This window comes from Glycine soja, chromosome 6 (assembly GCF_004193775.1).
Source record: "Glycine soja cultivar W05 chromosome 6, ASM419377v2, whole genome shotgun sequence".
NCBI lineage: Eukaryota > Viridiplantae > Streptophyta > Magnoliopsida > Fabales > Fabaceae > Glycine > Glycine soja.
The window spans coordinates 32340147-32353692 of NC_041007.1; the positions used below are offsets into that span (position 1 = coordinate 32340147).

Here is a 13546-nt window from a genome sequence, read left to right on the forward strand (position 1 = left end):
ATAAGCTATTTAAGCTAAGTCTAGTCCAACAAGAGGGATCTAAGGATGAAGCTAAGTTTAAGTTAGTCTAAACCTAGGAGGGCTGTCTAAATTGAGCCTAGCCCTACAAGAGGGATCTGAGGATCAAGATTGGCTTGATTTAGTCTAGCTAGGGATCAAGGTTTAGTAATTTAGGCTACAACATAGACCACAAAAGCATGATTGATTAGAGAAATATCTTTATATACATCAGCTAGTCTATTAGAAAGACCCAACATCTTTACCTACTGCGGTCAATTTTACTTAGTTGCATTTTTATTGTTTTTAGCCTAGACTTAGTTTAATTCTGTTCCAAATCATGAATTATCAATATTTCTTTCAACAATGCCTTATTTCTGAATTTAACCCTGTCTAGGACTAGTTCCCTAAGTTCGATACTTGAATTCATCCATTTTTATTTTAAATACTTGACGATCCAGTGCGCTTTCCGACAAACCGGATTTCCCTTGAACATTTTTGTATAAAGAAAAAGTGGACCAAAAAGTAACTGTAGGGGAAATCCAACAAAGTATTTATGGCACCATTTCCGGGGAACTAGATTTAAGAAGAGTTTAGTTCAGTTTTCCGACATTACTTTATATTTTTCTCTTTGATTCATTGATTCTTTTTGTTCATATTTTAGTTACCGTATATTCAATGTTCTTTTGAACTGGATAATAGTTGCTCTGTTTTCTTGTATGCAAAGAAGATCTACAGAAGGTTATTTGATTCCCATCGATTTGGAGATGAATGCCACCTGTAGAAGGCGTAATTCAGAGAGAATCAAATTATTTTTTGCAAGATTTAGAAGTAGCAGCAACTCCATAAGAATAACCTTGATCTTCTGAGGCATCTTCTAGTTTTCCTATTGCAGGGCATTCTCATATAGAATCTGTTGAAGATACAATCATGGTTGAAGAGCCAAGAAGAGTAACCCTGGAGGATTATTCAAGTTCTACTGTGCCACAATTTTTCACTAGTATTGCACAACCAGAAGTTCAATCTCAATCTGTTGAAGATACAATCATGGCTTCCACTTCGAACTCGCGTCTCTGCAGATCTTCACACAGCAAAATCTCTCAGAACTCTCTGGAACTTGGACCTTTCTCTCTCTAGAACCTTCATGCATGCAGAGCTTCTCAAGAAAGGTGCCAAACTCCCTTCACAAAATCTGATTTCAGGCTTAAATAGGTGGCCATGTCCGTGCTCGTGCGCTTAGCGCACGTATGGGTCGCTTAGCACGCATAAGTAGATTTTAGTTTAGCATGCTTGTTTCGCTTAGCGGATGAGCTGAAGCGGTGCGCTTGATGACCTGGAACAGTGCACTTAGTGAACTTGACAACTCATCTTCTTCTGGATTCTTCCTCGCGCTTAACCACTGAAGGTTGCACTTAGTGAATTCTCTCTAAGCCAACAGCTTGGCTTAGCGAAAGAGTGAAAACAACACTTTGCCAAAGTTGCCTATTTAACCTGAAATTGAGAGAAATTGATTATTAAACACACAAAACAAAAGTATAAATTATCTATTACCTATATTTAAGAAAAAGTACTTATTGTATAACAAAACAACCATAAATTGGGAAAGTTTGATACAATATACACAGGTTTTATACACAAAAGTTAGTCGTATTCATTGACTTACAACTCCCCCAAATTTAAAGTTTTGCTTGTCCTCAAGCAAAAGTGAACAACTCACTTGTCCTCAAGTGGTAAAACATGTAGTGATTATGTACAGGGGAATATGCATCAAAATTTATTGATTGTATGATGAGAAAGATGAAGCAATGTGTACCTATCCCTTGTTTTCACAGAATATGCAGCTAAACAAATAGGAGAACAAAATGTGAACAATACAATTAGATGAGGTTAATCATAAGACAAATATCAAGGAAAGTAGCTCAAACCACAGTCTCACGGCTACTGTTTCACTCAAGCACAAGTGTTTAAGCTATTCGTTGATAACAACTAACATGAGGTCCAATCTTTGCATTTCATCTCATTCCATCAAGTCAGAAATGTATAAACAGAATCAGAAGGACTTTCTCAGGCTTGTAGTGAGGTTGTGGCTACAAAAATTCATTGGTTTTTCTAGGATTCAAAGGTTTAGATTCTAAGACAGCATAAGTCCTAGATTATCCAAATGATCTTGTGTCATACAAGTAGCTTTCTCACTATCTTTTTTTTAAGTTGCTTTTGACCTTATTGTAACAACACAACTTATTTTCTCTTTTTTTTTTTAACATACAACTTATTTGTTGTGTGTGTTGATGCTTAACCTTTTTCTTTTCATTCGAATTGACTTCCCTCCCCCAAATTTAGAGTAAATTTTCCTTGAACCATATGCTCTCCTAGAATCTAAACAAGGTATTAGGAGATAATCATTTAAAGTTCAGGGTTCAATTCATGACAAATCAATAAGCTTTATACAAGGGAGCAAAAGATACAAGTATCATTCAGGGTAAGCTATTTGGTCAAAAGAGCTTGTGTCTATACAATTCATGGCCTTCATCATGTTCTGAGTTATACAAATCATTCTAGAATTTAGAGATTTATGCAAAGATCATTATTCACAGTTAGTCGTTAACTCACAGAGCAAGGTCACACTTTCACCGGTTTTTGGTTCAAGCTTTTCTTTCACAATCAGTCTGTCTAGTGACATACCATTCTATTATAAGTTCACACTCTTGTTCTTTCTTTGTTCAACATGCACATTTGCTCAAATTCATGAAAGGAAACACACATCTCATCTTAAGCATGCATTCAATTTAAAACAAGATATACAACCATTTTCATAAAATAAACAACAAGTTTCACTGCCATACCATCAAGAGTTAAGTTAAACTGTTCACGATGCTTCAAGATGAGCAACTATACTACTCATGCACAAAACTAACAAAAAGTAACTAATGTACTAACATCAAAGTTATAATAATAATTTAAAAACACAAAAAGAAGCATAAAATCTCTAGAAATATCCACATTCTTGTCAAGATGGACCACAACTTCCTCACTAGTCCATCCAGTTAGAAAAGTCTGAACCATCCTCTAGGTAGTAGGCTGGTGAGTCAAGAGGAGCTGCAACTTCGTTATCTGAGTCATCGGGAATGAGTATCAAAGGTGGTACCGGTGGAGCTGGTGGAGGTGGTAGAATCTCAACCTCCGGGGAAGCCGGTGGGTCTACTACTGGTGGTTGCGACTCAGCTGGTGCAGGCTCTGTCCTTGTTGGTATGGGACTGGGGGCACAACCTCGGGAGATCCTCCTAACGGCAACTGAGCTTCAGGCCAGGCCACTTTATCTAAAAATTGCTCCATGGATACTATTGGTCTGTTATGAGCTAACTGCTGCTGGTTGTAGACAATAATCAGTTGCCCCCGGAATAGGCTCTGCAACATAGGAACTATAGGTTGTGCTTGTAGGCTATCTGGTTCCATGGTTACTATTGGAGGAGGTGGGTTGGATGATGAAGGGATGCCTTCAGCTCTTGCTCTCTTTCTTAAGGCCATCTGTAAGAAAGGAATGTGAACATTGGAAAGAAAATTAATTTAGAAGAAAGATAAAGGTCACTTAGCGAAACAGAATTCGCTTAGCGGTCCTTATAAAACAATATAGACTGCTTAGCGAAACAGGGTTCTCGTAGCGAGTCTTCACAGAAAACACTATACCTGCTTGGCGCCTATAGTTCCCGCTAAGCCTAAAACTTTCCGCAATGATGTGTGCTTAGCTCTCCCTGAGCCACGCTTAGCAGTATTGCACAATAAAATTTTCACAAATTCTACTAAGTTATGGGAGCTTAGCGAAATGGGTCGCTCAGCTCAGTCACTATCGTAAAGAACTTCACTTGGCGCAAGGATACTGGCTCAGCGCGCGGCTATCATGACAAAAAAAATTCTAAATTACTTGGGCTTGGCGAATCATCCTCGCTTAGCCACAAGTACTTATCCAGAGGATGAGTATTCTTCCTTTACAGATCCAATCGCTTAGCACGACAAATATGCTCAGCAAATTCTATCGGAAATGCATGTATGTAATGAGTATAGATGAACTTGCTGAGCACTGAAGGCTCGCTGAGCGAGTTCATTGCAAATTTCCAGAAGAATAACAGAAAATGCAGTTCATATTCTTCTAAAATTGAAACCTCTAACAGGTAGATTATGCATGCAAAGTTTCCAACATACCTATCAACAGACACCGTATAAAGACATATAAACTTAAGCTACTCCTACACATACTACAATCCTATAATTCCTAAAGCTAGTTTTAAAAGTTGTCTATCCTAAGGTTGAGCAAAATAACAAAGATAAGGGTCATGAGGAACTTACTTGAATCGCTGATACAGTTGACCTAATGTAGATGCTGGATTAGATGAGAGAGGGAGAAAGAGATGATATGGTTTATGCAAAATTCTCCAGCTGTCCCTACACTCAGCACTTGTCATTGTGCTGAAGTTACACTTAACCAATGCTTTTTTTGAAGCTCCCGCTTAGTGAACGCTTCGCTAAGTGGGAGAGTCGTTTAGGTTTTTTTTTCTAGCACATATACTTAGCTTAGCAAGTTAAATCTACCACTTAGCGAGATCTGTAGATCAAAAAACCTGCAACTCTCGCTAAACCGAGATCTGAGCTCGCTTAGCAGAATTCATGTATTTTATGTGCAATGAAGCTAGTGCTGAGCGATTAAGAGATCCGCTTAATGCACAAGCTGCCACAAGCAATTAAGCTTAGCGGATATGAATGGAGCTAAGCTAAATCAAATCCAGTTTAAACCACAAGAATATCCGCTTAGCCAGCAGATTACGCGCTCAGCCCCATAGCCCTCAATTCTGATCGCAATGAATCACGCTTAACGACATTGGGTCTCGCTTAGCCAAGATGAAGCCATAGCTCAGTGATCAGTCTTTCGCTTAGCGGAATTCAAATCGAATTGATTTTTGCTTAACCAAACCTTGGCTAGCTTAGCAGAAATAATCAACCTCAGGTGCCAGGGTAGTGTGCTAAGCACTTGAACTCGTGGCTTAGCGCATGTGTGATTATGCGCTTAGCGAGAAGCAAGCACTTAGCAAAAGAACTAATTTTCAAAAAGATTTTTCTAAGTTATAAATTAATCCTTTCCCAAGAAATTAAAACCCTTAATTTCACATACAAAGAGAGGTTGATATGCTCCATGTAAAGATTATTAAGCAAGTTCCTAATGATCAAATGCATGTAAAAATAAACACAACAAAGATTAAAATTGGGTTGCCTCCCAGGAAGCGCTTCTTTAACGTCATTAGCTTGATGCTTTTACCTCACTTGGCAATCAAATGAACAGTGTCCTGTGTCCTGCTAAATTCTTTTCCATGATACAGTTTTAGCCTTTGGCCATTGACAACCCATGTCCTTTTAGGATCTTGACATTGTGGGTCATACAACTCTATTGCATCGTAAGATCGAACTTCTTAATAACAAAGGGTCTAGACCATTTAGATTTCAGCTTACCGGGAAATAATTTGAATCTTGAATTAAACAGTAGTACTTCTTGTCCCGGTTTGAATTCTCTCTTCAACAACTTCTTATCGTGATACGTCTTCACCTTTTCTTTGTAAAGTCGCAAAGATTCATAAGCTGCTAATCGTATTTCTTCTAGTTCTAGCAACTGGATCTTTCTATGCTCTCTGGATGCCTTCTCATCAAAGTTCGGAAATTTTAGAGCCCAATATGCCTTATGTTCCATTTCAACTGGTAAATGACATGATTTTCCATATACCAATTGAAACGGAGACAGCCCAATTGGATTTTTGTATGCAGTTCTATAGGCCCACGATGCATCTTCCAATTTGGATGACCAGTCTTTTCTAGTTGATGCCACTATTTTTTCTAGTATTTTCTTTAATTCTCGGTTAGAGACTTCGACTTGCCCATTAGTTTGTGGACGGTAAGGGGACGCCACTCTATGATTCACATGGTATTGTCCCAATACCTTTTGGAGTTGAGTATTACAGAAGTGCGAACCACCATCACTGATTAGTATTCAAGGTACTCCAAATCGAGAAAAAATGTTTTTCTTGATAAATTCCACCACAGTTTTAGCATCATTCCTTGCAGTGGCCATAGCTTCCACCCATTTAGATACGTAATCAACAGCCACTAGAATATACTCATTCCTTGCTAATGAAGGAAAAGGGCCCACGAAATCAATACCCCAGCAATCAAAAACTTCAACTTCCATAATGTTTTGCAGAGGCATCTCATTTCTTTGAGAAATTCCCCCTATTCTCTGACATTGGTCACATTTTAAGACATGATGATGGGCATCTTTGAAAATTCTTGGCCAAAAAAATCCTGATTGTAAGACCTTGGCTACTGTTTTGCTTCCGCCATAGTGCCCACCACACGGTGAATTGTGACAGTGCCACAATATGCCTTTGGCTTCCTCACTCATCACACATCTCCTAAGAAGGTTATCTGTGCCCATTTTGAACAAGTGGGGGTCATCCTAAACATAATGTCGCACATCAAAGAAGAACCTTTTTCTCTGTTGCCAATTGAGGTCTTTAGGAATGACCCCGGCTGCCTTAAAATTAGCCATGTCAGCAAACTGAGGTCTCCCTTCAATCAAAAACAAGGATTCGTCTGGGAACTTATCTCTTATTTCAGCTTCCTTTGAGGTGACATCCTCATTCACCAATTCGGATAGGTGATCAGCTACCACATTTTCAAATCCTTTTTTGTCCTTGATGACCAAATCAAATTCTTGAAGCAAAAGTATCCATCTGATCAATCGTGGCTTTGAATCAGCTTTGCGCAACAAATATTTGATTGCAGCATGATCAGTGTAGATCACTATCCTTGATCCTACCAGATAAGATCGGAATTTCTCAAGTGCGAACAAAATTTCCAGTTATTCCTTCTCAGTGGTGGCATAGTTAATATGCGCATCACTCAATACTTTGCTAGCATAGTTGATGGTATGAAATACTCTGCATTTCCTCTTCCCGAGCACAGCACCTACTGCATAGTCACTTGCATCACACATTAATTCAAATTCTTGTCCCCAGTCTGGTGATATGATCACAGGAGCAGAAACAAATTTAGCTTTGAGGGTGTTAAAGGCTTCTAAACATTTGTCATCAAACACAAACACAGCCTCCTTGTTCAACAGGTTGTTGAGAGGTTTCGTAATTTTGGAGAAGTCTTTAATGAATCGTCGATAAAATCATGCATGACCCAAAAAAATGTGGATGCCTTTCACATTGACCGAAGGTGGAAGTTTATCAATAACATCTAGTTTTTCTTTGTCCACCTCGATTCCTTTTTTTGAAATATTTTGTCCCAACACGATGCCTTCTTGAACCATAAAATGACATTTCTCCTAGTTAAGTACCAGATTGGATTCTTCACACCGCTATAACACCTTGTCTAGATTTGCTAAACAATTCTCAAAAGATGCACCAAAGACTGAAAAATCATCCATAAAGACTTCAATGCATTTCTCTACCATGTCAGCAAAGATAGCCATCATACATCTTTGGAACGTAGCAGGAGCATTACATAACCCGGATGGCATGCGGCGATAAGCAAAAACACCAAAGGGACATGTGAAAGCTTTCTTTTCTTGGTCTTAGGGGTCTACAACAATTTGATTATAACCTGAATATCCATCCAAAAAACAATAGAAAGATTGGCCTGCAAGTTTTTCGAGCACTTGATCCATGAAGGGAAGCGGGTAGTGATCTTTTCTTGTGGCTTCATTAAGCTTTCTATAGTCGATGCACATACGCCATCCTGTGATTGTTCTAGTAGGAATTAGTTCATTTTGATAATTCATTACTACTATATTTCCTCCCTTTTTTGGAACAATTTGAACAGGACTAACCCATGAGCTATCTGAAATTGGATAAATGAGACCAGCCTCTAGTAATTTGAGCACCTCTTTTCTTACCTATTCCTTCATTATAGGATTCAACCTTCTCAGAGGCTGTCGCACCAGTTTAAAATTGGTTTCTAGATTGATTTTATGCATACAATATGATGGGCTAATTCCCTTCAGATCTGAAATGTGCCAACCAATAGCCACGTTATGACGTTTTAGAATCTGCACCAGTTGATCCTCTTCTTCCTTCTTTAAAGAGTTACTAATTATGACCGGTTTAGTCTCATCATCTTCCAAGAATATATACTTTAGATGTGTTGGAAGGGTTTTTAATTCTGCTTTGGGCTTTTCTGGTGGTCTCATTTTCTCCAATTTTTTGAAAACCACATGATCAACACAATTATCTTTTGGATCATCACACTCTTCATTATCGACTAAGCTGTCTATCTCATCACCCAATTCTTTTTCCAAAGGAAAATGTTGTATCATGGTTGAAGTTGTTAATACCATTTCCTATTCCATCTCTTCCTCCTCAGAACAAGCATCACCCATATCTGAATGTTTCATGGCCTCAAGGAGGTCAAAAGAGACTTTTTGATCCTCTACAGTGACTTCCAATCTACCTTTCTCTGTTCCTCTAACATAGCCAGCAGCGGCCGAGCAGGAGTATTCTGGAGTATTGGAGACTTCAGACGTTTCCTCTTCAGTGATCATCTGATGATGGATGGAGGTAACTTGAAAAATACTTTCTTGATACGTTTCAATCTCTACACGCTTTTCCTCTTGTCTGGCCATAGTGTTAGCCATGTCATCCACCAACTTACTAATCTGAGTTGCAGTTCTTCTAAAAGCTTGTTGCATTGACTCTACTGTATCTTTAAATTGCATTAGCAGGTCATCCAGATTAATAACTCCTTCTGCTTTATCATCATAATCTGGTTGCCAGCATGACTCCCAATGATAGCCTGCAAAAGACTGGTTCCTTTGAAATTGAGTTCCCTGCTGTTGCATTCCATAACAAGATCCTTTAGAGCTGGCTTGGTATGTCATAAAGTCTGCCAAAATACTCTCAAGATCAGGGACTTTTTCCTCTTCAAGGTATTCATACATGACTGGTTCCTGTCTCCAGTCATGGTTATTTATAGAATAAAAATAACAATTGTCTTTTTGCTGCTCTCCTCTAGCTAAATCACAGTTCATTAATGGGATTGAGATAATAATCTTCATGATATAGCAGTGAAGGAGTTGCCTTAGTGAGGAGTACTAAATCACTTGTACGAGAGTCTATACACGTAGAATACTAACAGGAAGCAGTTATCCAATTCAATAAGAGAAGATAAATATAAATTGAGGAACAAATATTCACAGAAACAATCAAAGAATAACAAATAAAGAATAGACACCTAAAAACGAGCTAACTTCCTAAATAAAAAGAAGTTCCCCGGCAACGATGCCAAAAACTTGCTCGCGGCCGGCAAGTGTACTGGATCGCACAAGTAGTATAAAACGGTAAGAACCGAGTATCAAACTCTCGGGGAACTTGTGTTATCTGGCAAGCTATTTTGATAAATAGGTGTCTAGTATTAAAATATGACTGTGGTTATGAACAGGTATTTAAACTATCTAGGCAAAAAGAAAGAAAATCACACAAGAGAAATACTGTGTAAAACAAATAGAGAATGCGTTGGTCTTCCTCATAGATTCCTAATGCTAAAAATGATGTTCTCTATCTAACAATGCTCATGCGTTCCTATGTTTTCTCCTGGACTGCTAGACCCCAATTCTTCATGACAGCCTAGCCTTGTCCTAATCAAGCCTCGTCTGCAGATTCCTCTTGTAAGACTACACTCAACCAAGACCGCATTAAGACACACATACATAACTAAGTTCTTGTACCCCGATTCCTCGTGATAGCACAACAACTTAGTCCCGTACTATCAAGGACTTTAGAATCATACCAGTTTCCACTGTTGAATGACCCTAACAAAGCATGCATCTATGTGATCAAGGTAAAAGCACACTGGAATTAAAAGCAGATAGCACAGAGAACACACAAAACATCATTACATAGATAGAAATATATTTACATCAGGTACCTACAGGGAAGATCCAACAGAGTATTTAACTTTCCATAGTCTGGAAACCTCCTTTACAACAAAGAGAAGAACAAGATGAAAGACTGCAAAAACACAAGTGGTGTGGATGTCTCCTTCACCTCTAATCACTCACAAACTCATCTCAAGCTCTCAGAACAACTTCTACTTCGAACGTGCATCTCTGTAGATCTTCACACAGCAAAATCTCTCAGAACTCTCTGGAACTTGGACCTTTCTCTCTCTAGAACCTTCATGCATGCAGAGCTTCTCAAGAAAGGTGCCAAACTCCCTTAACAAAATCTGATTTCAAGCTTAAATAGGTGGCCTTGTTCGTGCTCGTGCGCTTAGCGCACGTATGGGTCGCTTAGCGCGCATAAGTAGATTTTAGCTTAACGTGCTTGTTTCGCTTAGCGGATGAGCTGAAGTGGTGCGCTTGATGACCTGGAGCGGTGCGCATAGCGAACTTGACAGCTCTTCTTCTTCTGGATTCTTCCTCGCGCTTAGCCACTGAAGGTTGGGCTTAGCGAATTCTCACTAAGCCAACAACTTGGCTTAGCGAAAGAGTGAAAAACAACACTTTGCCAAAGTTGTCTATTTAACCTAAAATTGAGAGAAATTGATTATTAAACACACAAAACAAAAGTATAAATTATCTATTACCTATATTAACAAAAAGCACTTATATTATTACAAAACAACCATAAATTGGGAAAGTTTGATACAATATACACAGGTTTTATACACAAAAGTTAGTTGTATTCATCGACTAACACTACTCTCTGTAAGTTCAAGCTTGATGGTACGCTAAGCCTCACATCTCAAGCTAAGCACATATTGCAGAAAATTTTTTGTGTTGCAGAAAGTGTTAAGCGCAGCCTGCCGCGCTAAGCCCTAGATGCTTTTGGGATTTTACAACTTCAAGTTGGGCTTAGCGCGAGGTTAGGCTAAGCGTTTGGGTTTTAAACTCAAACGCCACGTTGGCACGCTAAGTGTATCTGTGCGCTAAGCGCACCATACAAATTTCAGTTTTTAAAATCAAAGGAAAAGGCACTTTGGGTATTACCTTTGCACCCAAACCTCTGCACCTTCTTACCCTTAAGCAATTGTGTACTTTCTGCTTCGTGTGTACTGTTTCTCTGCATCTTCATTGCTTCATTTCATGAAAATCCAAGTAAGTTAGCACATTCCTATTTTTATTTTTCATTCTTCAAACCTTAGGATAGATGACTTCTTGTTTTCTTAGTTATATGTTGTTAGGTTAAGGTTATTAATTTTTGGGTTAGTCAATGTAGGATTTTAGGTAACTTAGAAGCTCATTGGGGGCAATATGGTTGAAAATGGTGAAGACCCCTGTGGTTCTGTTTGGAAATCGCAATGAAAGTGCTAAGCACATCTGTACACTTAGCATGTTCATCGCAACCGTTAAAATTTTGGATTTCCAGATGAACGCGCAAAGCGGACCATGTCGCGCTAAGCACGTTCATCCCTACTGATGAACGTAAGTGATGAGCCCGCTAAGTGTGTTTGTGCACTAAGTAGGACAAGTGTTCAGACATGAAGATTTTGAGAATTTTTGTTCAGTGCTAAGCCTAACCTGTACGGCTAAGCACCACTTTGCTTCTGTAAGTTTTCCTTTGAATAAGGCTAAGCATGTCTGTGCACTAAGCCTGTGTGTTATTCGGTTGAGGCTAAGCTAAGCGCGCCATGCTGCGCTAAGCTCCAACTGTCTTCGGTTTTGAAAATTGTAGACTTAGGCTAAGCTCAGCTATGCACTAAGCCTATTCTGTAGAAAAAAATATTTTATGTGTCTTCGAGCTAAGCGCCAGCCTGTTGTGCTTAGCGCCTGAGTAAAATTTCATAAGGCGCGCTAAGCTCAGTCTGCTGCGCTAAGCGCCCAGTCAAAATTTCAGTTTTATTTTTTTATTTTTGTGAAAATAACCTGTACTAATCTTTTGTGTTTTGTCTTATATTTTGCAGATGGCATCTAAGAAGAGGAAAGCACTTTCTACACCTACCCAGGCCAGATTTGATAGATCCAGATTCACATCCCTAGAGGCTTAAGAGAGATACACTGACATTGTGGTGCCTCGAAAGCTACTACCAGAGAGGAATGTGGTAGTTTATTACACAGAGTTTGACAAGTTCAAGGAGGAACTCGAGAGAAGACACTGGGACGAGAAGTTGACTGATTTTTCTGACAGTAGCATAGACATTGCTATTGTAAAGGAGTTTTACGCCAACCTCTATGACCCTGAGGATAAATCACCTAAGCAGGTGAGGGTGAGAGGTCACTTAGTGAAGTTTGATGAGGATACTTTAAACACATTTCTGAAGACCCCAGTAATTTTGGAGGAGGGGGAGAATTTATGTACTTATTCCAGATTTGCACTCCTGAGGCCTGATCCTCAGGAGTTGGTTGCTAAGCTTTGTATCCCAGGGAGGGGATTCGAGCTTAATGTTGATAGGCAGCCTTTGAAGATACTGAGGAAGAACATGACCACTCTAGCTCAGACATGAAGCGTTCTTTCCTTTTCTAACCTCATTCCTACCTCCCACACATCTGATGTCACCTTGGACAAAGCCAAATTGATTTATGGTATCATTATGAAGATGGATATGAACTTGGGGTACCTCATCTCTCACCAGATCTCTTTGATTGCACAACATGATACATCTAGACTTGGATTCCCTGCCTTGATCACAACTCTATGCAAGGCCAGAGGAGTCTAGTCAGATTCTAGATCCCTGGAGAACTTGAGCTCTGCCATTAACTTGGCATATATTAAGAAGAACTATTGGAATCTTGATGATCCAATAGTAACATTTAGAGAGCCAAGGAAGGCCAGGGGTAAGAGATTAGAGGTCCCCACTACTTCAGCACCACCAGAGACACCAGCTCCAATACCTCCCACTCAGACTCTAGTTATTCCTCCTACATCCATTCAGATAGCACTTCCAGCTCCTTTATCTGTAGGACCATCAGACTTTATATTTACACCTGAGATGCTTCATTCCATGCTCTAGAGCATACACAGGGGGCAGTCCATCATCATGCAGAGCCTGCAGGGCTTGGGCTTACCATCCATTATGAGCATGGATGAGTTTGATGTGTAGGTGGCCTGGCTAGGAGCCCAGCCTTCTCCTTCTGGAGGGGGTGGGGCCTCCGCAACCCAAGAGCCTATTCTGGAGGAGCCAGCAGCAACAGCAGTAGAGGGGGAGCTCACCCCTCCTGAGCCTTTTTATTTTGACGCAGGTGTACACATGGCTCAAGAGGAGGGGACTTCCATAGATCAGATACCTGAGCCATCTCCTGCACCTGTTCCTGAGGAGACCCAGCCATCTACACCAGTCATGAAGCCAGAGCAGCCTATCTAGGATTCATCAACAGCTCCAACACTGGATCTTAATGAAGATCAGCCACAGGATAAGCAGGATGTTTAAATTGTGTTTAGTTTAATTTATGCAAAGCATGAACATTTTAGTTTATCAGTATTTAGTTTGCTTTTTAGTTTTCTTTACGTTTCAGTTATTTAAATTTCAGCACTTTGAGTTGTTTGCTTGTACCAAAAAGCGTGTTTGAACA

At 39.5% G+C, this 13546-nt stretch overlaps 1 protein-coding gene across 1 annotated transcript; it reads left to right on the forward strand.

The window, feature by feature from the left end:
• The first annotated feature begins 12573 nt into the window (after nt 1-12573).
• Nucleotides 12574-13338, forward strand: LOC114416102 (predicted GPI-anchored protein 58). The gene is made up of 3 exons (XM_028380983.1): nt 12574-12590; nt 12792-12933; nt 13078-13338. Exons 1-3 carry the CDS (start codon nt 12574-12576, stop codon nt 13336-13338), a joined length of 420 nt encoding a protein of 139 aa, XP_028236784.1.
• The last annotated feature ends 208 nt before the right edge of the window (nt 13339-13546 follow it).